The sequence below is a fragment of the Carettochelys insculpta genome, chromosome 18 (assembly GCF_033958435.1).
Source record: "Carettochelys insculpta isolate YL-2023 chromosome 18, ASM3395843v1, whole genome shotgun sequence".
NCBI classification, from domain to species: Eukaryota; Metazoa; Chordata; order Testudines; family Carettochelyidae; genus Carettochelys; species Carettochelys insculpta.
Window position 1 is genome coordinate 1690148 of NC_134154.1, and position 26826 is coordinate 1716973.

Genomic DNA, 26826 nt, shown 5'->3' on the forward strand with positions numbered 1-26826 from the left:
GTACCCAGCCCACCCCCTCCCAGAGCTCGTGGTCATGCCATCATTTAACCAGCTGGCCCAGAGCAGCCTCCAGCAGCTGGGGGCAGAAGGGCTCATTGTGACCCCCATTCAGCTCAGGCAGAGCCTGGCCCCCACACCCCTAGAGCACCACTCACTGAGATGCTCCTTTTCACCTCCAGGGTTTAGCTCCCCACGCCGCTGGCTGTCCCAAGCATGGGCAGAGACGCCAGTGCCTAGCAGAAGGCTGCATGGGGTCCCCCCTTCAACTCCCGAGCCAGGGCCCAGCCTGGTAGGGGGCTGTGATGGAGTGGGGGGGTGCATGTGGGAGACTCAGGCTGGATGTGTGTGACAGGCAGAGCAGCTCCCAGCGGCTAAGGATGACCCCTGGGCTGTACCCTAGGCTGGCAGGTAACACCTCTGTCCTGAACACAGAGCAGGGAGGAGCTGAGCTGCGGTTTGAATCGGAGGTGGCAGTTAGAAGTAGGGGGGGGAGAGTTGGAAGGCAGCCAGTCTGTGCTAAGGGGAGGCTAGAGCCCAGCTGGGGCACCCCTCGGGCTCCTCTCCCCAGGACGGGTTGGAATCACTGTCTCTGCCGGCTGCACTGACACCTCTGTGCTGAGCTGGGCCTCTGTCACCTCATAAACTCCCTGTTCTACCTGCTGAGTGAGTCACTCCTGCCTGTGGCCGGGGGGCAGCGCTTGGGGACCCCTGAGCCCCATCACAGGGGCATGCCACCTCGCCCTCCCCAGAGCCGCGGGGGAAGCTGGCTAGCTGCGGCAGGGAGCCTAGACCCCAACGCAGGGAGCGAGGCAGCGTGGAGCGGCATGTGGAAATCCTCCTCCTGGCCCACGTACAGCCAACCCCTTGGGAGATGGTTCGTGGCCCCTCCGGGACACCATGCTACAGGGCAAATTATTGGCATCTCCCTGGGTCCATACTTGGGTGCCTTCTGTATGCCCCTGGGCGCAACAGGCCCCCCTGGTGCAGACCTGGCTGGAGAGGGCAGGGAGGGACGCGTGGTGTGGGTCACCTGCCAGCTGCCCCCCCGGCCAAGGGCTGCACAGCAGAGTGTTATGGGTGGGATGTGGGGCGGGGGGCTGGCCCAGATACTACTCCCCAAACACATTCCTACTCGGTTCAGGGAGCTCCCCTCCACCCCACACCTGCTGAAGGAAAGGCACGCCCCCGGGAAGAGAGGTTAGAGAGACTAGGACGCTTCAGCTTAGAGGAGACAAAGGGGGAAGTGATAGAGGTCTATAAATCATGAGGGGCGTGGAGGACATGACCAAGGAAAAATTATTCACTTGTTCCCATGATATCAGAACTAGAGGACACCCAATGAAATTAATGGGCAGCAGGTTTAAAACAAATAAAAGGCCCTTCTTCACACAGCGCAGTCAGCCTGTGGGACTCCTTGCCAGAGCAGGCTTGTAATGCCAGCCGGAGGCAGCCTGCTTAGGGCTCCCAGAGAGCTGCGGACACGCCCTCCCTGCCCCTGAAGGGCACAGCACTGCCCCGGACAATGCAAGGTGGGGCAGAGCTCAGGCTCCAGGGAGCTGGCCTGTTTTCCAGCCTCACCGCATGCTGCAGGCCTGGAGTTGGGCCCTAGGGGGTAGAGGGGGCAGGCCCCCCAGCTCATGGGTTGTGCTTCCAGGAATGGGCTTTGCGCTGCCCCGTGCCTCAAGGCCTGCTTTCGACCCCCATGGTTCAGCGGGGGCCCTTCAGTACTTGGTGGGAGGCAGGGTGTGGCTTGCTCTGTGAGAGCCCCCCGCTGCAGTTGGAGGGGAGGGCCGGCAGCCTGGAGTGTGTGGCTGGGGGCCTGGGACTGGGCAGGAGGGCAGAACTGGGGTCTGATGGGGAGAGGAAGGGGGAGGCTAGTCACGGTGGCACGTGCTCCCTCTGCCTGGCTTTCCACAGGGTTGGCTCCTGGCCCCACAGCTGCAGACACGACAGTGCCCAGCTTCCATGGGGTTTGCTTGGAGAGTGCCAGCATCACCCCCCCACCGGCGCTGGCTCTGTCTGGAGCCAAGGATTGTGGGGGCCAGAGAGCCCCACCCCATTGCCACATACCTGGTGCCCATATGCTGTCTGGGGGGCTGTGCAACCAGAGCCCTGGTGACCTAGTGCTGCTCCTTGCTGGAGAAATGCAGCTGGCACTGCCTGTGGCCGAGCACCGGTGGTCCTTTGCTCCCCACGGGGCAGCCTCTGGATGAGGGCAGAGCTGCTGGAGTGCAGGACATCGAGAGTGCCAGGCTGCCAGCCAGCGCCCTCCCCTTGGCAGTGCCAGTCCTGGTCTGGCTGCACAGCCACGCTGCCAGCCCGCTGACCCTCTGCCCTCCAGCTGGCCAGGCTCACAAGCACGTGCCGCCCAGGGCAGTTCACTCCCAGGTGCTGGCACAGTAGTGCTGGGTGCTGGCTCCTGGGGTGCATGCCCTGCTCCCGGTGCTGGGCCTGGATGTTAGTGGGTGCTCAGGACCCAGGGCAGGGTGTGCACAGCAGCCAGGACAGCAGGGAGGATGGGGAAGGTGGAACAAGGGTGTGCCACTGTCCAGGTAGGGTTTAGCTATGTCTCCACCCTCCCCTCTCTCCAGCCGTGGTTAGCAGGGGGGATGCTGGGTCCCCTGACTGATGAGCGAGGAGGGGAGCTGTGGCCTGGCCTGTGCCCAGCCATAGCGACAGCTCCCCGGAGACATTGGAAGGTCCCAGCTCCATGGGGAGGTGCCCCAGCTGGGCTGGGGATGCTGGAAGAGGATCTGCCCAGCTCCAGGGGAACCCTTGGGGGTAAGAAGCAGGAGCGGGCTGGGTGCAGCTGAGTCCCACACACCAGCAAGCACAGCCTGGGGGTAGGGTCTGGCCCCAGCCCGGTCTCCACCCAGCACAGCAGCAGGCAAGGGGCCTGCCGGGGGTCACAGCCTGCTCCCCACGTGGGTCAGGGAAGACTGACACAGATCTGGAGGCTCCGAGATGAGACAAACGCCCAACGAACGCCTGTCGGGTGCCTCTGCTCGATTCAGGCCTCCCTTCCCACGGGGCTCAGCCAGAGGGGCTGGTGGCACAGTGCCCAGGAGGAACTGCAGGCCCAGGGCATGTTGGTGATAGCACTGAGAGACTGGGAGCCCCCAGCAAGGGGGCAGGGAGACGGGCCCTGGGGCTGGGAGAAGGCTGCCAGCCTGGGCCAGCTAGCACACACAGCACTGGTCAGACAGCAGAGCACCACTCAATACAGTCCTGCGGCCAGGGGGCCGGGGAAGCTGCTCCAGGCAGTCTTCCCGCCGCAGGGGAGGAGCGCCCCACCGGGCCGTCCTGCGTGGGGGGATGACTCCTGCGCGCTCCCGAGGGGCGGGCTGCTGCCTTGTCACTTGCTCTCGTCCTCAGGGGCCGGCCGGCGTGGGACCATCCGGGAGGCTGCCAGCCCATCGTGCCTGCCCCGCTGGAGGCCAGGGGCACGAGTGCTGACGGGACCGGTGCCCGAGCCCAGCTCTAGCTCTGGCTCCGGCTCCGGCTCTAGCATGGGAAGGAAGGAAAACAGAGTCAAATCTGAGCCCTGACCAGGCAGCCTGGGAGCTCGCGTGGCCTTGGCACCGCTCACCGGCTGCCCATGGCTCTAGTGCAGTGCCAGCGAGCCAGCAGCCCCGTCTGCAGCTCCCGGCACCGGCTAGTCTGACAGGCCAGCTGGCTGCAACAGGGCTCTGGGGCGCCCCGGCTGGGGGCTCGGTGCTGGGCCGGCCACACATGCTTTGAGCCATGGCATGTGCCGGGCACAGCAGAGGTGGCTGTCTCCAGAATGGTGCCTTTCCCTCTGCGTGTCCCTCCGGGGGGCCCAGAAGGCTTTGCCCAGGGGAATGGGGACCTCATATTGGCCGGGGTCCCTGGGCAAGGGCCTGGCTATTCTTCTCCCCAGAAGGGCCGCAGCCACGGGGACGCCAGCCCTGGGAGGAGACCCCGGACCCGACACAGCCACAGCTTTACTGACACACGGCAAAGGCGAGCTGTGGGCAAGGGGCCAGTGCTGCCCGCAGAGCCCGGCAGGCTCAGGGCTGCTACTGCGCCAATGCGCCTTCCTGGGACGTGTGACGCACAGAGCTCTCACGCAGCCCAGCCCCACGCGGGGTCCCAGCCCCGCCCAGCCCAGCCCCACACTGGGGGTCCCAGTCCAGCCCAGCCCCATGCTGGGGGTGTCACAGCCCATCCCCATGCTGGGGGGTCCCAGCCCAGCCCCATGCCGGGTGGTACCAGCCCAGCCCAACCCCAATGCAGGAGATACCAGCCCAGCCCCATGCCAGGCACTACCAGCCCAGCCCCATGCCAGGAGGTCCCAGTCCAGCCCCATGCTGGGGGTAGCAGCCCTGCCCCATACTAGGAGGTGCCAGAACAACCTGATGCCAATGCTGGTACAAAAACCACACCCCAAGCATAACAAGGCCAGACCGACCCATCCTACACGGTCTGTGCGACGAGCCCCCCCCAGTGCTGCAGGCCAGACCCACCCCGACTTGCCCTGCAGTTAGTGTTAGGGATCCCTCCCCCTGGGGCTTCCCGCCCAGCTGGCAGTTACGAGACAGGAAGGGTCGTATCGGCACCTAACTGGAATCCCAACCATCTGGCTCCAAACACACAGAGGAGTTGGCGTCCCCAGACCCGGCATGCAAAGGGTGCCCGCGTGCAACGGGTCCCAACCAAGGGCTGGCTCCGAGCGGCCCAGCCAGCTTGGCCGGGGCCTAACTCATGCTGGGGAAGAACGGAGCGGGGAAAGTCGAGCCTCTTGTTACCTGGCCAGATGATGGCTTCCAGCAAGGTGACCCTTCTAGCCAGGAGCTCCAGCTGGGCCTGCTGCTGCAGGAAGGATTGTAAGCTAATGGCCTGGGGGAGATTGAGAAGAGCACACAGTGCGAATTCATTCACCCGCCGGGGAGGAGGGCTCCGCCACCGAGGGCGAGTCAGGGAACCAGGCCAGCAGCTGGGAGCGTGGGGAGGAACTTCCACCGCAGGGCCGGACCCGGCTGGGCGATTGCTCCCGTTCTCCTTCGGGAGGTGCACAAGGCAGACGCCCCCGGCCCTGGGGGAGCAGCAGGGGGCAGGCTCTGTGCTGAGAGAGACACATGCCCAGGCTCTGGGGAGAAGCCTGCACAACTCACAGCAGGGCCGGGCCTGCAGCCCCCGTAGAAATCAGGGCCCAGGCGCCTTACTCCTCGACTGGGCCCTGCGCGCCTTCCTGTGCAGCTCCCCGCCCCCGCCCTCACCCCAAGCGCCACAGGGCGCGGGGGTGGGAAACCCGGCAGAGAGCCAAGGGATGGTGGCCACCCCCGACAGTGGCCCCTGCACAGTGCCCTGAAAGGACCCCACCTGGGGCCAGTGGGCCAAGCAGCTGTTCTGTCAGTGTCGTTTTAAAGGCGCTTCGCCTCTGCCACACGCTCAGCACCGTCTTTGCCCTGGGAAGGTGCCTGGCCTCCGACGCTCGGAGTGGGGCCAACCACAACCTTATCCACCCAGAAGAGCCAGGGGAATCTGCTGTTAACAATCCCTTCTGCCTGCCACCACCGGGGGACACCCCAGCACGGAGTCACCTGCCGCCCTGGGGCAGAGCTCCATTCGCCTGTGGGAGCTGCCCCTTCCCCACCGAGCGCCGGGGGTGCTGCTGGCCTGGTTCCCGGGACTCTCTCCCAGGGCGGAGCAGGGTGGGGAGGTCAGGGCTTTTCTTCCTCCAGCGGCTCCTGCGCATCTGCTGGGGCAGGCCGCAGTGCTGCGACCCCTAGCGGGGTTTGCACAGACGCCCCTGCCGGGAAATCCCACTGGCTGCCATTCACACGGGCAAAGCTCCCAGCACAGCCCCGGCCTGGCCCCTGGGGCTGAGCAGTACCAGGGCTGGAAGCTGTTTGCTTGGTGGCAGTGTGCGGGGACCCTCCCATCTCCTGCCCTGCCCTGCCCTGCCGCGGCGGCGAGCTCAGCCGGCCCCCCAGCAGCCTGCCATTCTGTCCTTCTGCCTGTCTCTACTCACCATACGGCCCAATCATTGTTTCCAAGATTAAAACCCTCTCAGCTAAAATCTTCAAAGCCTCTCGGAGCTGGTGTAACCCCTCCCCCTGCGGACGAAAGAGACAGATCCAGCCATGAAGGGGGAGCCCTCTGGCCCCCAGGACCTCCGGCAAAGGGGCTGGGAAAGGAAGAGGGAGGAAGGCCAGGCCAGGCCGCCCTCAGTCTGGGAGGTGGGAAGCTGGTTAAAAAGCCCTTCGCGCCCCAGCTGGGCACGGAGGTGAGCTGCATGCACACGGGGGCAGGCTCAGGGCGCAGGCCGGGCTGCGCAGATGTCATGCGGCTTTCGCCAGGCACCGATGGGGAGAGACAAGCTCAGTCGGCCGACAGGAGACAGGGAACGAGCACAAGTCTCACATGGGGCAGCAGCTCCAGGCTGAATTCCATTGCTGACCACTATCCCTGGCCCCTTTCCCCTGCTCCTCCTCTATGCCCCCAACTAGCCCCAGCACACCAAGCCCCAAGTCCTGCTGCCCTACCCTGTTGTGTAGCATGAGCACCATGCTCCAGCCCAGAGCTGGCTGCATTGCAGAGCCTTCAGGGCCCAACTACTGAGCGCGCAGCTGCCGAGCATTTGGCAGGTGGGGGCAGAAATGCGGTAGCTGCGGGAGCAGATTTACTGGTGCCTGTGCTGGCTTCGGAGCGCTGCTCACTGTCTGCGGTGTGTTCCCACGAGGACTCCGGCAAAGCCAAGTCACGAGGGGCTCATTCATTGCCTTTGTGTAGGAATAACTGGGGGCCCAGTGCTCCTGACAGCCTGGAGGGGCTGCTGCTGCCCCCAGCACCCCGGCGCTGCCCCCCGGGAGCTTGCATCCTCATTCTGTCTCCTGGCTGTGTGCACCAGGGGCCCCAGAGCCAGGGCCTGTCTCCCCTAGTCCCTCCAGAGCCGGCTGCTGGCTCTGCGGGCAGTGCAGCAGTACGGTACAGACCGGCTGGATACAAAGGCGCAGCTGCAGGAGAGACACTCGGGGTGCCCCAGCTCCCAGCCCACGCTGCTCAGGTCACTGCCCGGGGCTTGGTTCTCCCCGGCACTGGGCACCCTGGCTCCCAGTGAGGCCAGTGCGGGAGCTGCAGGGTAGCCGGGCACATGTGGCTGGGGGATGGGAGTAGGGCCACCTCCCCACGCCCGATCTGGGCTGCCCCCATGGCTGGTGTGGCCCTGCCAAGACAAGGCCAGCCAGGAGCTTCTCGGAGGTTCAGTGTGCCCGGGCTGGCTCCGCAGCATGAGCCCGGCCTGCGCCGTGGGGGCCCCCCTCTCTCTCTATGCCTGGCCTGGCCCGAGGGCCTGCTGGGGGAGTTCTCTCCCAGCGGCTGTGGGGCTCCCATGGCCTAGAGGCTCCCACCGCCCCCCAGTTACTTTGGCTCCCTGCAGGGCCACACAGGTCCTGCACTTTGGAGGGTTGGGTGCTGCTGCGGCCCCGGATCCCTCCTGACTTCCCGAGCATCCAGGCGCTCGGAGCACATAGCGGGGTGGGGCAGGGAGAGGTGGGGCAGGGCAGAGCAAGGCTGGGCGGGGCAGGGCAGGGTGGGGCAAGGTGGAGCAGGGCTGGGTGGGGTGGGGCGGGGCGGGGCGGGGCAGGGCAGAGCAGGTTGGATGGGGCAGGGCGGAGCACGGCTGGGCGGGGCGAGGTGGAGCGGGGCAGGGCAGGGTGGGGTGGGGCAAGGTGGAGCAGTGCAGGGTGGAGCAGGGCTGGGTGGGGCGGGGCAGGGCGGAGCAGGGCTGGGAGGGGTGAGGTGGGGTGGGGCGGGGCAGGGCTGGGTGGGCGAGGTGGGGTGGGGCGGGGCAGGGCTGGGCGGGGCGAGGTGGGGCGGGGCGGAGCGGGGCTGGGCGGGGCGAGGTGGAGCAGGGCTGGGTGGGCGAGGTGGGGTGGGGCGGGGCAGGGCTGGGCGGGGCGAGGTGGGGCGGGGCGGGGCAGGGCTGGGCGGGGCGAGGTGGGGCGGGGTGGAGCAGGGCTGGGCGGGCGAGGTGGAGCAGGGCAGGGCAGGGTGGGGTGGGGCAAGGTGGAGCAGGGCTGGGTGGGGCGGGGCAGGGCAGGGCAGGGCAGAGCAGGTTGGACGGGGCAGGGTGGAGCAGGGCAGAGCAGGTTGGACGGGGCGGGGCGGAGCACAGCTGGGCGGGGCGAGGTGGGGCGGGGCGAGGTGGGGCGGGGTGGAGCAGGGCTGGGTGGGGCGGGGTGGGGCGGGGCGGAGCACAGCTGGGCAGGGCGAGGCGGAGCAGGGCTGGGCGGGGCGAGGTGGGGCAGGGCGGAGCAGGGCTGGGCGGGGCGAGGTGGGGCGGGGCGAGGTGGGGCAGGGTGGAGCAGGGCTGGGTGGGCGAGGTGGGGCGGGGTGGAGCAGGGCTGGGTGGGGCGGGGCGAGGCGGGGCGGGGTGGAGCAGGGCTGGGTGGGGCGGGGCGAGGCGGGGCGGGGTGGAGCAGGGCTGGGAGGGGCGAGGTGGGGCGGGGTGGAGCAGGGCTGGGCGGGGCGAGGTGGGGCGGGGCGAGGTGGGGCAGGGTGGAGCAGGGCTGGGTGGGCGAGGTGGGGCGGGGTGGAGCAGGGCTGGGTGGGGCGGGGCGAGGCGGGGCGGGGTGGAGCAGGGCTGGGCGGGGCGAGGTGGGGCGGGGTGGAGCAGGGCTGGGTGGGGCGGGGCGAGGCGGGCGGGGTGGAGCAGGGCTGGGTGGGGCGAGGTGGGGCGGGGTGGAGCAGGGCTGGGTGGGGCGGGGCAGGGCAGGTTGGACGGGGCAGGGCGGAGCAGGGCTGGGCGGGGCGAGGTGGGGCGGGGCGAGGTGGGGCAGGGTGGAGCAGGGCTGGGTGGGCGAGGTGGGGCGGGGTGGAGCAGGGCTGGGTGGGGCGGGGCGAGGCGGGGCGGGGTGGGGCGGGGCGAGGTGGGGCGGGGTGGAGCAGGGCTGGGAGGGGCGAGGTGGGGCGGGGTGGAGCAGGGCTGGGTGGGGCGGGGCGGAGCAGGGCTGGGCGGGCGGGGCGAGGTGGGGCGGGGTGGAGCAGGGCTGGGTGGGGCGGGGCGAGGTGGGGCGGGGCGAGGTGGGGCGGGGCGGAGCAGGGCTGGGAGGGGCGAGGTGGGGCAGGTTGGACGGGGCGAGGTGGGGCGGGGCGGAGCAGGGCTGGGCGGGCGGGGCGAGGTGGGGCGAGGCGGGGCAGGGCGGAGCAGGGCTGGGAGGGGCGAGGTGGGGCAGGGCGGAGCACAGCTGGGCGGAGCAGGGCTGGGAGGGGCGAGGTGGGGCGGGGCGGGGCAGGGCTGGGAGGGGCGAGGTGGGGCGGGGTGGAGCAGGGCTGGGTGGGGCGGAGCACAGCTGGGCGGGGCGAGGTGGGGCGGGGTGGAGCAGGGCTGGGCGGGCGAGGTGGGGCGGGGTGGAGCAGGGCTGGGCGGGTGAGGTGGGGCGGGGTGGAGCAGGGCTGGGTGGGGCGGGGCGAGGTGGGGCGGGGCAGGGCTGGGAGGGGCGAGGTGGGGCTGGGCGAGGTGGGGCGGGGCAGGGCAGGTTGGACGGGGCAGGGTGGGGCGGGGCGAGGTGGGGCGGGGCGGAGCAGGGCTGGGTGGGGCGGGGCGAGGTGGGGCGGGGCTGGGTGGGGCGAGGTGGGGCGGGGCGGGGCGGGGCGAGGTGGGGCGGGGCGGAGCGGGGCTGGGCGGGGCGAGGTGGAGCAGGGCTGGGCGGGGCGGGGCGGGGCGGAGCACAGCTGGGCGGGGCGAGGTGGGGCGGGGTGGAGCAGGGCTGGGAGGGGCGAGGTGGGGCGGGGCGAGGTGGGGCTGGGCGAGGTGGGGCGGGGCGGAGCAGGGCTGGGAGGGGCGAGGTGGGGCGGGGCGAGGTGGGGCGGAGCACAGCTGGGCGGGGCGGGGCAGGGCAGATGTCCTGTGTTCTTGCCCCCCCTCTGCCCACCAGGTGTCAGGGCCAGGGAGCAGCACAGCAGGGAGGGCTGCGTGCAGGGGTAGGACGGGCGCCGCTCTCCAAGCGCAGGGTGGGGAGGAGAGAGCCCCGAGGGGCCGTGCATGGTGGGGGTCTGCTGGTACCTGTCAGACGCTGGCGTGCCAGGCAGGGCTGCCGGAGTACCCTGCCTCGGGCCCGGGCCGAGCGAGGGCAGCAGGGGGCAGGAAGGCTCATGCTGCGGGTTCGGAGCAGCCGGCGGGGACGTGCAAAGGGAGGGCCCCACAGCTGTCTCAATCAATAGCCCCACGACCGGGACGAGGGCGATGGAAGCCCTGGCCCCCCCGCCCCCCCGCCTCACTCGCCCCCACTCCTCTGCGCCAGTCCTGCCCTGCGGCTGCACGTGTGCCAGGCACGGGGGGGCCAGACCGGCTCCACCACAGCTGCTCATGGCTGCACTGGCTGGTGGGGGTACGCTGCACCCCGGCCCCTCCCCAGCAGCCTTCGCAGCTTTGCCCAAACGGAAGCGAGCGCCTGCAGCCAGCCCGGGCCCTGAGAGCGGAGGGCAGAGGAGTGGGCCCCAGCGGCGGCAAACGCCCGGGGGGTGAAGCACGAGAGACAGAAAGAGGGAAAGATGGGCGGGAGGTGGGCTGAGCTCGGGCGCCAGGGAGTGCTGGCCAGGCTGGCGCTGCGCCCCTCCCCAGCCGCCGCAAGGAGCTCCACAACCTGCCACCACCAGTCACTGCCCTCCCTGGGGCCAGCCCGGGGCAGCCTGCAGGTTCCAGGCAGCAGCTGGGCCCCTCTCTGGGGCCAGGCTCTGCAGGTCCCCGGCCTGGCAGCCACACCCCTCCTGGTACCTGGGCTAAGGCCTGACCCCCGCGGCTCACGCCTCCCCCAGGAGCCCCTGCAGCAGCCAGGGCCAAGGGCTGGGCTGGGCTGGGCTGGCTGGGGCTGGGGCCGTGTCCGGGGGCTGTGCCTCTGGCCCAGCCCCTCTCGTGCGGGTGGTGGGAGGCCCAGGCAGAGTCCCCTGGCTAGAGCCAGGTTCAGGATGTGGGAGGGCAGGCTGAGATGGGCCCGAAGCACTCGCACGCACACGCACACGCACACGCACACCCCCGCCCCCCCGGTGCTGTGTGCCGTGCAAAGGCCCAGGGCTGGCTGCATTCAGCCATCACCCAGGGGCCCCAGGGCCTGCCAGCGGGGGTGGGGGAGAGCTCCTGGCCACAGCCCCATGGGGGAGGGGCGCATTTCTACCGGGGGGGGACACCCAGTGTCGCGGCACGGTGCCCACGCAGGGCAGGGGCTCACTCCCGGGAGCGGGGCAGATCTCTGCCCTCCCAGGGGATGGTGCTCACGGGCAGGGCAGGGCAGGGGCCTGGCGGGGCGAAAAGGGGCCCATGCCCCGTCCCGTCTCCGGGGACACCCGGCTGAGGCTGGGGACACCGGGGAGGCCCCGGCAGGGCCCTGGCCAAGCCTGACCACGCTGGAGGCGCACCCATTTCCCAGGCACTGGCCACACTGAGGGCCCAGGGCAGGGCGGCACGGTGGGGATGCTTACCCAGCTGCCCTGCTCCCCGGCCTCGCCTTTGGGACCCGGCTGCCCCTGAGACAGAGACAAGAGAGGCGCCAGCGTGAGCCGGCCGGGGCACGCCAGGGGGCAGGGGAGAGAAGAGGTCTGCTGGGAGGGGGCTGCCCCGGCATGGGGCACACTGACAAGCTCTCCCTTCCCCGAGCGGAGAGCACAGGAGCCCCCTGCATTTGCCCTCCCCCCCGTGGGGCACCCCAGGATGAGCCCCTGGGGGCATCATTCCCTGCCAGGCGCCAGCCCTCCAACGGAGACAGAATACCCCAGCACTGGGCCGACGCAGCCCTTCCCACGGCGGGCGGGGCTCTCACACAGCCCTTCCTGGGGGCTGTGGGGGGAGGGGATGAGGAGAGGCCCCTCGCCGGCTGGGTGGGGGCTCTGGGGCGAGGCTCAGGGCCCCCCAGCACACATGGCACTGCAAGGGATTAGGGGAGTGAGCCACACAACTTACACGTTCCCCGTCCAGGCCTCTGCTCCCCGGAGAGCCAGGGGGTCCCTAGAGAGACGGAGAAGCGAGCGAGTGGCCGTCGGGCACCTCCCATCCAGCCCAGCCCCAGAGGAAGGGGCAGTGGGGTAGCACGTGGCCACCGGGCACAGCCCTGGCCCCACCTCTCTGGCGCATGACCCTGACTTGGGCAGCAGCCGCAGGCTGGGGAGCCCCAGAACGGTCGCTGCCAGCCCTGGGGAGGGGGCCGGCTGCTGCCAGCTTACGCTGCCCTGGTGGGGCACAGCCTGGAGATGGAGGAAGAGCTGGGGGGAGCCACACATCTCCCGCTGTGGGTGGAGGTGGCCTTGCCGGCCCCACAGGCGGAAGGGAACCCCTATGGGCCCCCCACTGCCCTGCCTCTGGGACACATGGCAACATCCAGGCCCTGCTCCACCACGACCCACGGCCTCACCTGTGCACCCCTCCCGCCCAGCACTGGCTACTAGCCACGCCACGGCGGCGAAGGGCCACTCACCCTGTCTCCTTTCTCCCCGCGGGGTCCGGCAGCTCCATCAGCACCCGGCGCGCCAGGCAAACCCTGCACGGCACCATGACAGCATCAGCATCCTGGTGCAGGGCCGCTCCCCCAGCCTGGCCACGGCCCCACTGGGGGGCTGGCCCCCTCACCTGGGTACGCACGAGTTGGGGGGAGAAGGGGCAGCAGGTCACATACCCACCCCAGGGGAGAGACGAGGCCCTGCCCCCTGCCCCACGGGCAGCTCCCTGTGCTGCCTGCCTCCCCCCATAGAGCACTTACATCGCGCCCGGGGGGGCCCGGCAGCCCGGCTGGTCCTCGAGGGCCCAGAGGACCTGGAACGAGAGGTGCAGGACACACACATTGGCTTCTGCCGGCTCAGTCCTGCTGTCGCGCAGCGCGTTCCCCTGGGGTGCGTGTCTCCCGGCTGAGAGTCCCTTGGGCAGTGCCCAGCCCATGAAGCCCCAAGGGGCCGTGGGGGATTGGAAGGGACCGTCACTGGATGGGTAACCAGCTACCTGGACACCAGGGCTCCAGTGGGGAACTGGGGGGACTTACCCGTTGGCCCTGCGGGGCCGGGGGGTCCAGCCGGGCCCCTGGTGCCAAGGCTGCTGGATTCGATGAAGAAGTTTGACAGAAGCGGGTCCCCTGGGACATGGAGGGAGGTGAGATTAGTGGAGACTGCTGGCGGTGCTGGCTTGGACGAGCTCTAGGGACCCCTTCCCCTCCCGGGGCCACAGGAAAGGGGCTCAACTTCCCCGCGCATGGGCCGTCTGCAGGGCCAGGCTGGGCCCAGGCCAGCCGCTCGCCCACCGAGATCTGGGCAGAGGCGGGGACGCAGCAGCCGGCTGGTCCCATGGAGACAGCCGATCGGCCTCGCCCGGTGTGCCAGCAGGCACAGGGCACGTGGCGCTCAGGAGGTGCCCTCGGCACAAGCCTCTGGCCCTGTGCGGGTGGCAGGCTCTCCTCAAAGCTCCCGCCCCCATCTGGAGGTGTCCATAGACACTGCGCTGTGCACAGCCAGCCTTGCGCAGGCCCCCGGCCACATGCCAGCCCTGCACAAGCAGCTGTTCCCACAGCCGTGCGTGTGGGCATGCGGGCCAGGGGCTCCGGAGACCTGGGTCTGGCTCCCTGGCCTGCCGTGGCGTGGGAACGCAGCGGCCTTGGCAGACAAGAGCCGGGGCTGCAGTCTGCAGGGGCACCGCGCAGATGCCGATAGACGGGCCTGGGCTGCCCAGGGACTGGCTGATCGGCAGCTGCGCCCAAGCCGTGGGGCGTCAGTGGGATACAGCCCTGCAGCAGACACCTGTGGCCTCTAGGGGGGGAAGCAGGCCAAGGCAAAGGAGAGAAGCGACCCGCTGGGACCCGCCTGCAGCCGGAGACGTGAGCACGGGGGCTGTGGGAAGTCAGCCCAGCGTGGGAGGGCACTAGCCGGCCTGGCTCAGCTCCCAGCGCACCCTGCGGGCAGGCTGGCTCGCCGCCTGGAGCGCAAGAGCACAAGAACGGCCACACTGGTCTGACCAAAGCTCCACCCGGCCCAGCGCCCTGTCTGCCGACAGCGGCCAGTCCCAGGTGCCCAGCGGAGTGAACCAAACCGGTGCCAATCCCTCGCCCGCCGTCTGAGGCCAGGGGCACCGTTCCTACCCAGCCTGGCTAGCAGCCACCGACGCACCAACCTCCAGGCATTTACAGAACGGCTGGTAAAGGACCAGAGCCCTGGCCGAGCGCCTGAGAGCAGGACATTTAGCCTCTGCTCTGGAAAACAGCCCCGCCAGGGCATGTCCCCCGGAACCCACTGCAGCTCAGTGCCCCGTACCGGCTCCCTCCCTCCCAGCTACTCACATGGGTTGGCCGTATGCGGTGTTGTCGGCCCCACTGGGGCAGGTGGACCTGGCGGCCCCGGGGGCCCTGGAAGGCCTGGTAACCCCTTCTCTCCAGGGACGCCCCTGGCTCCATCCTGCCCTGGTGGCCCTGGGGGCCCTGGAAGGCCTGGTAACCCCTTCTCTCCAGGGACGCCCCTGGCTCCATCCTGCCCTGGCGGCCCTGGAGAGGAAGAACAGAGGCAGGAGAGCTTGTGAGGGCTGAGTCCCAGCAAGGCTGGTGTGCTAGCCAAGGGCATCCCCTAGGCAGGGCCTCCAGGCGGGGAATCCTTCCCACACAGCCGCCCGACGGTACGACCCACAGCCAAGCAAAAGGCATTGGGGGCATCTCCTCAGCCTGGCCACAGGGCTGAGGGTGGAGCTGCAGAAGGTGCCAGGCAGCCCTGCCGCACCAGCCTGGCACACAGCACGAGCCGCTCACCTCCCATGCTCCAGTGCGGTGTGAGGCAGATCCCAGGCCGGTGTGTGCCCGGGAGTGTGGGGGAGGGGGTTTCCCTTCTCTTAGCACTGCCCCATGGCAGAGACCCAGCTGTGCCCAGCACCAGGGTTATCTGGCCCCTCTGCCTCCTGGGACTGCCGGGCTGCCCCACGCCGGCCCAGGGTGCGGCTGGAGCCTGTGGCTGCCAGCAGAGGAGCGCTGAGCTCTGGCACGTCTGGCCAATGAACGCCAGCTAGCCCCAGGGCCTGGCGCTGCCGGGAGTGGGCTGGCACTCGTGACGGCCTGCCCCTGACTTTGTCCGAAGTGGGCGCTGAGGTGCAGGGAGCTGGAGTCCCCAGCTCCTGGTGCCTTCCTCTGGGCCAAGCTCGGCGTCTAGGACTCACCGGGAGGCCCAGGAGGACCCCTGGCTCCAGGAACTCCTGACGGCCCCTGGCTGCCAGCATCTCCCTTCGGACCCAATGGGCCCGCGGCTCCACGGGAGCCTGGGTTCCCTGCCGTGGAAGAAGCAGAAGGAAGAAGCCAGTCAGAGGAGACCTGCCAGGGGCCTCCTTGGTGGGGCGGGAGCAGCCTGGGGGTGCTACCCCAGCCCCCAAGCAGGAGGGTGGCCATGCTCCGGCCAAAGGACGGCCGTGGGGCACAGAAGGGCCGAGGGGCCCTCTCCGCAGCCCTGCTCTGGAGTGGGACGAGCCACTCCCCCATGCTGGCACCTGCCCGTAGCGTGCCCAGACCCTGTGCTCGGACAGCATATGGGGCCCGAGGCTCCCCTCAGCCAGAGCCACAGCTGCCCATGCCGTGGGGCTGGCATTGTGAGGGGCACATCTGCTCGGCCTCCCGTCCCACAGCGCCCTACGGACCCCAGGCCTCCCGCCCCACAGCGCCCTACGGACCCCAGGCCTCCCGCCACACAGCACCCTATGGACCCCATATGCAGGGGCACAGGACCAGCCTCCCTCCAGCCTGTGGGGCTGGAGCCTGACTCTCCCACGCTGATTGGCTGGCTGGGAACACGCCCCCCTCCCAATCTGTGCCCTGAAAGCAGCAGCCCAGGGTGTCACTGTGGTGGGGACGATGGCATGGGTCAAGCTGCCAGCTCCTCTCCCCATCTCCCTGCTGCAACCCCCTGGGCGTCCTTCAGCCTTTCCCAGGGGCCTCGCTGGTCTCTCCTGCAGCCCGAGCTGGGAACATGCCCCCAGCAGCCCGTCCAGCTTGCCAGGCAGCTGCCGTGGGGGGCAGGAAGGTGCTGCTGGGCGCGGTGCAGTGCGGAGCCAAGGAGGTGCTGCTGGCCTGTGATTTCGAGCCTGGGGCAATGGGGACCCTCTGCTGTCCCTCTAGAGCCAGGGCCCAGAGCCCCCCACGGCAGGAGGGGCCCATCCTGCCAGCCCCGGGAGCTTTGCTCAAGTGCGTGGGGCTGGACCCTGAACCGCTGGAAAGGCCCAGCGGCCGTGCTTAGCGCCAGCAGGGGCCGCGGAAGTCACCTCTAGGCCGGGCACGCAGGGCACTGGGGCGCCCCAGAGCTGGGCGGGGGAGGTCTGCGGGGGCGGGATGCAGGTACCCAGCACCCCAGCCGCCTCTGCTCCTCCCCAGCCCTCCCCAGTCTCACTCACCTTTCTCACCACCAGCCCCGGGGCTGCCGTGGGCGGAGGGAGACCCCCAGAGCAGGTGGGAATCTGAGGGGGCAGCCCCATCGGGTCCAAGGGGCCTGTCGGGGCCTGAGGACTTCGGAGGCTCAGATGCTGACAGTAACGCCACCTGTGAGCAAGAGCAAGTTCCCAGCCGCCTGTGGCCTGCAGTCCCCAGGCTGGAGGTCACTCTCCCCTGTCAACTCCCACCCGGCTCCCGTGCTGCCCCTCTAGGCAGGAAGTTGCCTGTTGCCCTGGCCGGCCAGAGGAACTCGCCGCTTTGCTGCAGGCAGAGTGGGCGCGAGGGCCAGGGCAGCCCCGATCTCTGCGCAGACGGGCAGTACGCTGGCCCAGGCAGCCCTGTGCAGACGCCCTATTTGCGGGCGACGGAGGCTTGTATTAAACCGCTTCCCGAGGCCTTGGCTACACTGGAGTGGAGACGGTCCTAAGGGCGCAGGGCCAGCAGGAGGCATGTGCGCCCAGCTGCTCTGGGTGGGCAGGCGCTGGGGGCACTGTGGGTAGGCAGCCTGCACACAGCCTGACATGGTGCCGCCCTGCCCAGAGACAAGCCCCTCCTGCACCCCACACTCCACACTGAGCCCCCTCCTATACCCCATCCTCCTGCCCAACCCCCCTGCCCCGACTCCCTTGTACACCCTGCACCCGCCTTGACCCCCCTGCACCCCATGTCCCCCCTGCACCCCAGCCCCCTGCCCTGACCCCCCCTTGTACACCCTGCACCCCACCTTGAGCCCCTGCACCCCATGTCCCATCCTGCACCCCAGCCCCCTGCCCTGACCCCCCTTGTACACCCTGCACCCCACCTTGAGCCCCTGCACCCCATGTCCCCTCCTGCACCCCAGCCCCCTGCCCCAACCCCCTTGTACATCCTGCATCTGCCTTGAGCCCCTGCACCCCAGCCCCCTGCCCTGACCCCCCTTGTACACCCTGCACTCCACCTTGAGCCCCTGCACCCCATATCCCCTCCCATACCCCAGCATCCACCCTGATGCCCCTCCTGCACTTCCTCCTGCACCCCAGCCCCCTGCACCTCATGGCCTCTCCTGCACCCCAAACTGCTCCCGCGCCCCTGTGATGGTGTGGGGGAAGTGCACATTAGACTCAGGCTGGATGTGTGAGCCCCATCACAGGCCCATCCCCCTGCCCCAATCACCTGCCCCTCTGCTCTCTGATCCCAGCCTGAGGAGGGGGGTCTCTCCTCCAGCCCCCTGCGAGCCAGACACTGACCTTGGCTTCCAGGCCGCTGAGCCGGGCTGTCAGTTCCACCACTTTGCTGCAATTCAAGCACCCTGGAAAGCAAGCGGAGGAGGAAGGAGTAACGCGACTGGGGAGGGAGCTGGGCCTACGAGCCCTGCATGGGGCGGGGAGGCAGGGACCAGCTGCCATTCTGTGCTTGGCTCGGCGCGGACCATCACAGACACCCTACCAGTAATTCATTGGCCAACAGCATCCTGTCCCTCTGGGGAGTGGAAGAAACGAGCGGTTCCTTCCTGCGGCCAAGCACGCCCCTCTGCCCCGCCATTGCTCGCCGGCTGCCCGTCAGCCAGAGCCGAGAGACGCTCCAGGGACTCCCTGGCCCGCTGCCCCTTAGCAGAGTCAGGACTCGGCTGGGCGTCGGGAGCTTGCCTTGAATTGACGAGTGTTTGTGCCTGTCCCGGCCGGGGGGTTGAAGAATGAGGCGGGTGTCGTTTTCCAGTAAGCAGGGGGGAGCGTTTGTGGGAAGCCAGTTCTCCAGCACCCGCGTGGGCCCAGCCCCATGGCTAGGGACGACCCTCACCCAAGCAGTGAACAGAGCCGCAGCAGGGCCACAAGGACCTGGCCAAGGATGGCTCTGGTGGACACCTGCCCCACAGCGCTGGCGAGTGACGCACAGGCAGACGTGGGCTCACCAGGCAGCCAGGTCAGGGTGTGCCACGTGGCCAGGCCAGTTGTGGAACCTGGGGTGGGCCGCCGGGGGCTCTCCTCAGAGGCCGATGCTCCTGAGCTTTTGGAGGTGCCTCGGCAGAGGGGTTGGGAGGCCAGGGTCTCATTGCCAATATGCCACTCCCCCCCGCAGGCAAATAACCAGGCCTTCTGCCATCTCTGCAGGGCCACAGGCTCCCACGCCAGGAAGACTGGGGTCCTGGCCCTCAGGGGGTGCAGCGCACGAGGGAATATGGCAGTGGCATCGTAATTACCCCCACCCCAGCACGGAGAACTTCCCTCTGCCTCAGTGTGATGGAGTGGGGGGTGTATGTGTGAGTCAGGCTGGATGTCCGAGGCAAGCAGCAGCTCCCGGTGGCTAAGGATGACCCTGGGGCTACAACTGGCAGATAACACCTCTGCCTGAACAAAGAGCAGGGAGGAGCTGAGCTGGGGTTTTTGAATCGGGGGCGGCAGTTAGAGGCTAGGAAAAGGGAGAGCTGGGAGGCAGCCAGCCGGAGGAGGGGGAAAGCTACACCCCAGAGGGGCCCCCCTCGGGGTCTTCCCCCCAGGACAGGTTGGAAGGACTGTCTCTGGCTGCTAGGCTGTTGTTTCTGTGAGAAACTGGACATCTGTTGCCTAATAAACCTGCTGTTGTACCTGCTGAGTGAGAGTCTCTCCTGCCAGCGGACGGGGTGCAGTGCAGGGGGACCCCTGAACCCCATCACACTGGTGTCAGCAGTGGGATGCACTGCACCCACGGATGAGCTCCCAGCAGTGGCTGACTGAGCACCAGAGAAGGAAGGAGTCTCACAAGAGCCAGAGGGGGAACAGAGCCATTCCTGCAGCTGCTGCTGGTGAGTGGATACCCCGGGAGACAGTGGGGAGATGGATTATACCCGACTCCTGAAGGCAGAGCTAGCGGGGCTGTGCAGAGAGAGGGGCCTGACCGTAGGGAAGGCGACCAAGGCCCAGCTGATGGCACAGCTGGAAGAGAATGACCGATCCGGGGGGGCAGAGCCTGTCCCGACAGAAAGTGGCCGGTCCACCTCGGGAAGCGTTTCGGACTCTCCGACAGGAGCAGGGGCTCGACGCCGTCAGACAGACGCGGTGCCCGCCAGGTCGCGCTCAGCTAGCGGTGGTCCATCGCGGGCAGAGTCCCCCACCGCAGAGCTGCAACGGCTGGAGCTCGAAGTGAAATTAAGGGAACTGGAGCACCAGGAACGGGAGAGAGAGCGTGAGCACGAGCGCCAGGAACGAGAAAGAGAGCGTGAGCACGAGCGCCAGGAACGAGAAAGAGAGCGTGAGGAGAGAGAGCGAGAGCGGGAGCATGAGCGAACCATGGCAGAGGCGAGACGCCAAGAGACCCCAGCTGCGGTAAGCGGGGAGAGGGCCAGACGGATCGGGGTGGCCAGTCACTTGGAGACGCGTGTGCTGGCCCAGTGTCAGGACACAGGGGACATGGACGAGTTCATTACCGCCTTTGAGCGAGCCTGTGAGTTGCATGAGGTTCCCCCAGATGAGTGGCTCCGGCACCTCACCCCCTTGCTGGGCCAGAAGGGCACAGCGGTGCTCAGCCAGCTGGTGGGGCTGCAGCCTGGGGACTATGAACGGTTCAAACAGGCCCTGCTGCATAAGTTCGGGCTGACTCCAGAGATGTACAAAAAGAAGTTCCAGGAGGCGCAGAAGAGGCCAGAGGAAACCCACGTAGATACAACCGCCCGCCTGAAGCAATACTACCAGAAGTGGGCGTTCGGAATGGGAGTCCAGTCCGTAGACGACCTGATCGAGCTGGCGGTCGTGGAGCGATTCTACGAGATGTGCGCACCTGACCTGAGGGTGTGGCTCGTGGACCGGAAGCCGGGGGACTCACATGATGCAGGGAAACTGGCAGATGACTTCACAAACAGCCGGGCCAGGTTTGAAAGTGAGCCCCACAAAGAGAGGGAGTCTCGGAGAGAGAGGGAGTCCCGGAGGGAGAGGGAGTCCTGGAGAAACCGAGAATCTCAGAGAGACCGGTCCCTAACTGTACGACAGAGGGGACCACCTCTTGGGCAAGCCCAGGAAAGAGGGGCCAGCCACCCACCCCCCAGAGAGCCAAACAGAGCCCGGACAGAGCAGCCGGCCCGAGGGACACAACAAGACCCAGGCTGTTACCGCTGTGGGCGAAAGGGGCATAGAGCAGCCCAGTGCCCCAGGCTCCCAGACAGGTTGAGCAGGCCGGGGGGTCATGGAGTCAACTGGGTGGGGTCCCAGAAGCCAGAGGGGCTGGCGGCCAAGGCGGGTGGTGCTGACAATGGGCACTCGGCTTGGGCCGAATCCGCCCCACAGACCAGCTCCTCAGGGGGACCAAATGCTCAGAGGCCAGTTTACAGAGTGGGGGCGGCAATGCCTCTGTGGAGCAAGTGTCTCAAACACCTCGAGGTAGACGGGAAAAAGGTCACGGGGTTCTGGGACACAGGCGCTGACGTGACGCTGGCCCGACCCGGGGTGGTGGCACCGGGCTGCATGATACCCGATTCCCACCTGACGATAACAGGAATTGATGGGACCCCTTTCAAGGTGCCCATGGCGAGGGTGCACCTGAAATGGGGGAAGAAGGAAGGCCCCAAGGAAGTGGGCGTGCACAGCCATTTGCCGGCGGATGTACTGATGGGGGCTGACCTGGAGAACTGGCAAGGTGAACGCCCTCGTGCCCTGGTCCTGACCCGTAGCCAAAGAAGACGAGGGGTGCGCTCCCCAGATTCAGGGGTACAGGCCCAGCCAAAGTCACAGGAGCCACAGGGGCCAACCCTGAGAGAAAGGGGGTTCCCAAAAACCAGATCTCACAGGCCAGGGGTGCTGGAGCCAGGCAGGGATGGGGAAGTAGCTTCCGCCCCTGCCCCAGCGGAAGAATTCCAGGCAGAGCAGCAGAGAGACCCCTCCTTGCAGAAGCTGAGGGAACTGGCCAGTCTCAGCCCAGCTCCACAGTTGGGGAAGGGCTGCAGGGAGAGATTCCTGTGGGAAAAGGGATTCCTGTATCGGGAATGGGCTCCCAGACGCAAAGCGGAGGCATGGAAGGTCCAGAGGCAACTGGTGGTTCCCCAAAAGTACCGGCGCAGGCTGCTGTACCTAGCTCATGATGTCCCGCTCGCAGGACACCGGGGGATCCACCGCACCAGGAGAAGGTTGTTACAGAACTTTTTCTGGCCAGGGATCTTTGCAGCTGTCCGTCTGTATTGCCTGTCCTGCGATCCCTGCCAGAGGGTGGGGAAGAGCCGGGACAAGGGGAAAGCTGCCTTGAGGCCACTGCCCATCATAGAGGAGCCTTTCCAGAAAGTGGCTATAGACATAGTGGGCCCCTTCAGCAAGGCAACGCGTTCGGGGAAGAAATATATTTTGGTAGTGGTAGATTTTGCCACGCGATATCCAGAAGCAGTGGCCTTGACCTCTATCGACGCTGACACCGTGGCAGATGCACTGCTGTCCATTTTCAGCAGAGTGGGGTTCCCCAAGGAGGTCCTCACAGATCAGGGGTCCAACTTCATGTTGGCCCTACTGCAAAGCTTGTGGGACAAGTGTGGGGTCCGGCACACCTGGGCCACAGCCTACCACCCGCAGACCAATGGGCTAGTGGAGAGGTTCAATGGGACTCTGAAGCAGATGCTGAGAACCTTCATGAATCAATACCCCCATGACTGGGACAAGTACTTACCCCACCTGCTGTTTGCATACAGGGAGGTGCCCCAGGAATCCACGGGGTTCTCCCCGTTTGAGCTGCTGTACGGAAGGAGGGTACGGGGACCCTTGGACTTGCTCAGAGAAGAGTGGGAGGGGACGGCCTCCCCTGAAGGGGAGTCAGTGGTACAGTATGTACTGACCTTCCGGGAAAAACTCACCGAGCTCATGGGCCTGGCCAGGGAGAGCCTCTCCATGGCCCAAAGGAAGCAAAAGGTCTGGTATGACCGTAACGCCAGGGCCCGAGCCTACGCCACCGGGGATCAAGTGATGGTCCTTATACCTGTGCGGCGAAACAAGCTGCAAGCGGCCTGGGATGGGCCCTTCAAGGTCGTCAAACAGCTAAATGACGTGAATTACGTGGTGGAACTGTCGAACCGGGCCCACAGCCACCGGGTCTATCATGTGAACATGATGAAACCTTACTGGGACAGAGAGGACTTGGTGCTGGCCGTGTGCAGACACTGGGAGGGGCAGGGGGAAGATCCCTTGGTGGATTTACTCACAAGGACTGGAGCCGGCTCCTTGCTGGAGTCTATTCCCCTCTCAGACCAGCTGACCCCTGCCCAGCAGACGGAGATCAAGGAGGTGCTGCATTCGCATCAACAGCTGTTCTCGGACAGGCCCGGACGCACTGACCTGGCTGTCCACCGGATAGAGACAGGCACCCACGCTCCTATCAAGTGTGTGCCATTCAGAGCCACAGGGAGGACGGCTCAGGACATAGAGCGGGAGGTTGAAGACATGCTGGCTCTGGGGGTGATCCAACCCTCGTCCAGCCCCTGGGCCTCTCCCGTGGTGTTAGTCCCTAAAAAAGATGGGTCTGTTCGGTTTTGTGTGGACTATCGCAAGCTCAACGCCATCACTGTCTCGGACGCCTACCCCATGCCCAGGCCTGATGACCTTTTAGACAAGCTGGGGGGAGCCCGTTACCTCACCACCATAGACCTCACCAAGGGGTACTGGCAAGTGCCATTAGACCAAGATGCCCGGCTGAAGTCGGCTTTCATCACCCCTGTGGGGCTCTACGAGTTCCTGGTCCTGCCCTTTGGCCTCAAGGGGGCACCCGCTACCTTCCAGCGTCTGGTGGACCAGCTACTGAAAGGGATGGAGAGCTTTGCCCTGGCTTACATGGACGACATTTGCATCTTCAGCCAGAGGTGGGAGGACCATGTGTCCCAAGTCAAGCAGGTGCTGGACCGACTCCAGAAGGCTGGTCTGACTATCAAGGCAGGGAAGTGCAAGGTGGGAATGGCTGAGGTGATCTACCTGGGCCACAAGGTGGGCAGCGGCTGCTTAAAGCCAGAGCCAGCTAAAGTGGAGGCTGTCAGAGATTGGCCAACACCCCAGACTAAGAAGCAGGTCCAGGCCTTCATTGGGATGGCGGGGTACTACCGGAGGTTTGTGCCCCACTTTAGCTCCATCGCAGCCCCCCTCACGGAGCTGTGTAAAAAGGGAAAGCCTGACAAGGTGGTCTGGACCGAGCAGTGCCAAGAGGCCCTCTGCGCGCTGAAGGAGGCTCTGGTCAGGGCCCCAGTGCTGGCAAATCCAGACTTCAACAAGCCCTTCCTGGTGTTCACCGATGCCTCGGACGTGGGGCTGGGGGCGGTGCTAATGCAGGTGAATGACAAAGGGGAGAAACACCCCATCGTGTACCTGAGTAAGAAGCTGCTGCCCCGGGAGCAGAGCTACGCGGCCATAGAGAAGGAATGTCTGGCCATGGTGTGGGCGCTGGGGAAGCTGCAGCCGTACCTGTTTGGACGGCGTTTCACCGTGTACACCGATCACTCACCCCTGACCTGGCTGCATCACATGAAAGGGGCCAACGCCAAGCTCCTGCGGTGGAGTCTGCTCCTGCAGGACTACGACATGGAGGTGGTCCACGTCAAGGGGAACAACAACACCATAGCCGATGCCCTGTCACGCAGGGAGGGCCCCGAACTTCCCCGGGTCACTGGCTAAGTGACCCCGCTCAGTGCGGTCTGGAAGGGGGGAGAGATGTGATGGAGTGGGGGGTGTATGTGTGAGTCAGGCTGGATGTCCGAGGCAAGCAGCAGCTCCCGGTGGCTAAGGATGACCCTGGGGCTACAACTGGCAGATAACACCTCTGCCTGAACAAAGAGCAGGGAGGAGCTGAGCTGGGGTTTTTGAATCGGGGGCGGCAGTTAGAGGCTAGGAAAAGGGAGAGCTGGGAGGCAGCCAGCCGGAGGAGGGGGAAAGCTACACCCCAGAGGGGCCCCCCTCGGGGTCTTCCCCCCAGGACAGGTTGGAAGGACTGTCTCTGGCTGCTAGGCTGTTGTTTCTGTGAGAAACTGGACATCTGTTGCCTAATAAACCTGCTGTTGTACCTGCTGAGTGAGAGTCTCTCCTGCCAGCGGACGGGGTGCAGTGCAGGGGGACCCCTGAACCCCATCACACTCAGCCAGTGCAGCAGAGCCGGTGCTGCGGGCTGGGGCCGAGGGGAAGGGGGATGCTGCAGTGCCATAGCCCTGGGCTCTTCCTGCCACCCAACAGGACAGGATGGAGGGATACACGTGCCACTGGGATATGGATCCAATTGGCCCTTCCCACGAGGTGCTACCCTGCTCCACCCAGTGCCCAAGCAGCTAGAGAAGCCTAGGCCCAGAGCCTGGCTTCCACTGAACTCGCCAGGCGTTTGGTTCCCACCTCGTTGCCAGTGGGACTACTCTCGCTCTGCCCCATGCTTTCCACGGCCCTGGAAATAGGGCCAGGTGGGGCCGGGCGGGGCTGGGGGAGGAGCCAAGATGCGGGTTTCTAGCCTGGCCTGGCTTACCGCCACGGGAAGGTGGGGCCGTCTCCCCAGACGCACCTGAGTAGCTTGCGGGTCGGAGGCGGGGCCTGTGCTGCAGCGCACCGGGACGCCCGGCTGCCCAAGGGGCAGTGTAGCCGCTGGTTTCTGCAAAGCAAACAGATGGCCATAGTCACTCTGCAGTGCCAGGCTGCCCTGCGCTGGACCTCGACCCCCAGGGAGACTGTCCAGAGGCGAGTGACCCCCAGGACCTGTCCTGGGCCTCTTGGCTCCGTCTGACCACTGGGGCCAGAGCTGAGCCCTGTGGGACAGATGCTGATCATCTCCTCCCCTGCTGCACCCGGGGCTGGCTCCCGAGAGAGCCAGTAACACCCACGAGCCTTGAGAGACCCAGGGTCAGACACTGGCCAGGGCCAACCAGGGGTGAGGGGTCGGGACTGAGCGGTGAGAGAGGGGACAGAGGGCTCTGCCTGGTCCCAGGGGGCTGGATCACACCTGACAAGAGGGGTGCAGCTGGCCAGGCAGGGAGCTGGGACCCACCCATCCTGGGCCTCCCCAGTGCACTAACTGCTAGCCTGAGGCTGGCTGGCTGCGGGCCGTGGTCCCCTGAGCCCTGGCTGCAGCGTCCCCACCTGGCAGGCCGGCCCTCTCCCCACGCAGAGCAGAGGGACAGTGCGCACAGCGGGCGTTTCTGAGCAGAGCCGGTTCGGCGCTCAGTCGTGAGCCCAGTGGCGCTGGGAGCAAAGGAGGATGGACCAGCCTGGGCGTGGACATGGAGGTGAACGACCGGCTCTGCCAGTGCCTGGGCTAGTGCAGGTGCCAGGTCCCTGCTCCCCAGAGCCGCCTGGCACCGTGAAGGAGCCAGCCAGAGCTTCTCCCCAGGCCCTGCTGGGCTAACCGAGAGAGGGGTTAGCATCTCCCCTCCCCCCACAAGTCTCCTCCGCCGGCCCCTCCTGCCCCCGCCCGCCAGGCTGGGGGTTGTAGGCAGCTCTGGCCCCTTGCTTAGAGCTGCAGTGCCCAGGGGGCAGGGCCCTTTGATCGCTCCCCCCAGCTCACCACCCAGCTCTAACGAGGCAGTGGTCCTGCCTGTTCCCAGCATTGCGTCCCTGCACTGCTCATGCCCAGGCCCCTGCCAGTTACACTGCAACTCTGCACTGCATGACCCCTTGGCATTTCAATCGCCCATGGCACTGCACCACACGTCTGAATGTCTTGCACCTCCAAGCTACATTGCAACTTTCCAGCCATGCTACCTCCCAGGCACGCTGCATGGTTGTGCACCTCCCAGCTTCCCCCCGACAATAGTGAATGAGCACGTGCACTGTGCACACACCTCAGCCTCCCCCCGCCCCCAGTGCCACACGTGCAGGGGGAGGGCGCTTCTCTTCCCTGCACACTGACAAAAACTCGGCTCCAAGAGTAAATCTGGCACCTTGCAGTTGGCAATGGAGAAACAGTCCAGACATTTTTTTCCATACTTGTGTGGAATAAATTTTATTATGTGCACCGAGGCACATATGGCTGCGCACCCCCAGCTGAAGCACAGGCCGCTGGCTGTGGGTGCTCTGCTAAGCAGCTGGGTGGCACCTGGCTTTCTCTTGGGTCTCAGCTTACAGGGAACTCTGCTGAGCACCAGTATGTGTCAGGCAGTGGATGGGGAAACAAGATGGGATCGGGGGACGAACAGGGCAGTGGACACCTGGGTGGGTGCGGGAACAGCTGTGGGGGCAGGAGCAGTGAAGAGGGCATCTGGGAGGCAGGCCCGGAGTGGAGGAGGGGACGGGTGCAGCACCCCATGGGGATGGTAGCAGGGGAAGGTGATGTACAGGGGCATTGGAGAAGGAGGTGGGGCATGGTGGGGTGTGAGGACCAGACAGGCTGCTCAGCGTTGCATCCCACGGGGCTGCTCTGCCGGTGGAATGTGCAGGCAGGTGGGCTGGGTCAGTCCTGCCACCTGGGAGCGCGTGGCGGAGTCGGGGGCTTGGGTCTGCAGAAAGAGGACAAACCCGTGAACGCGCTGCTGGGCAGGGAGGTTTGTTCCCACCGG

The 26826-nt window shown here is 66.9% G+C and overlaps 1 protein-coding gene across 4 annotated transcripts in view; it reads right to left on the reverse strand.

Moving 5' to 3' along the window:
* The window catches only part of EMID1 (EMI domain containing 1), a 45112-nt gene continuing 18286 nt past the window's right edge, over nucleotides 1-26826 (reverse strand). Inside the window, exons 5-17 of one of the 4 annotated variants that reach the window (XR_012647985.1) lie at nucleotides 24804-24926; nucleotides 17618-17679; nucleotides 16355-16499; nucleotides 15134-15241; nucleotides 14274-14474; nucleotides 12990-13079; nucleotides 12714-12766; nucleotides 12432-12494; nucleotides 11921-11965; nucleotides 11443-11487; nucleotides 5996-6080; nucleotides 4770-4860; nucleotides 3460-3504 (exon numbers count right to left, since the gene is read on the reverse strand). Coding sequence is in view for 2 of the 4 variants with exons in the window: in XM_075012536.1 (XP_074868637.1) it covers nucleotides 3356-3504; nucleotides 5996-6080; nucleotides 11443-11487; nucleotides 11921-11965; nucleotides 12432-12494; nucleotides 12714-12766; nucleotides 12990-13079; nucleotides 14274-14474; nucleotides 15134-15241; nucleotides 16355-16499; nucleotides 17618-17679; nucleotides 24804-24926 (1169 nt within the window). In the remaining 2 variants the exon portion in view is untranslated. Of the gene's footprint in view, nucleotides 3505-4769; nucleotides 4861-5995; nucleotides 6081-11442; nucleotides 11488-11920; nucleotides 11966-12431; nucleotides 12495-12713; nucleotides 12767-12989; nucleotides 13080-14273; nucleotides 14475-15133; nucleotides 15242-16354; nucleotides 16500-17617; nucleotides 17680-24803; nucleotides 24927-26826 lie in introns of all 4 variants that reach the window. The other 3 variants (XM_075012537.1, XM_075012536.1, XR_012647986.1) reach the window with 3 other exon arrangements.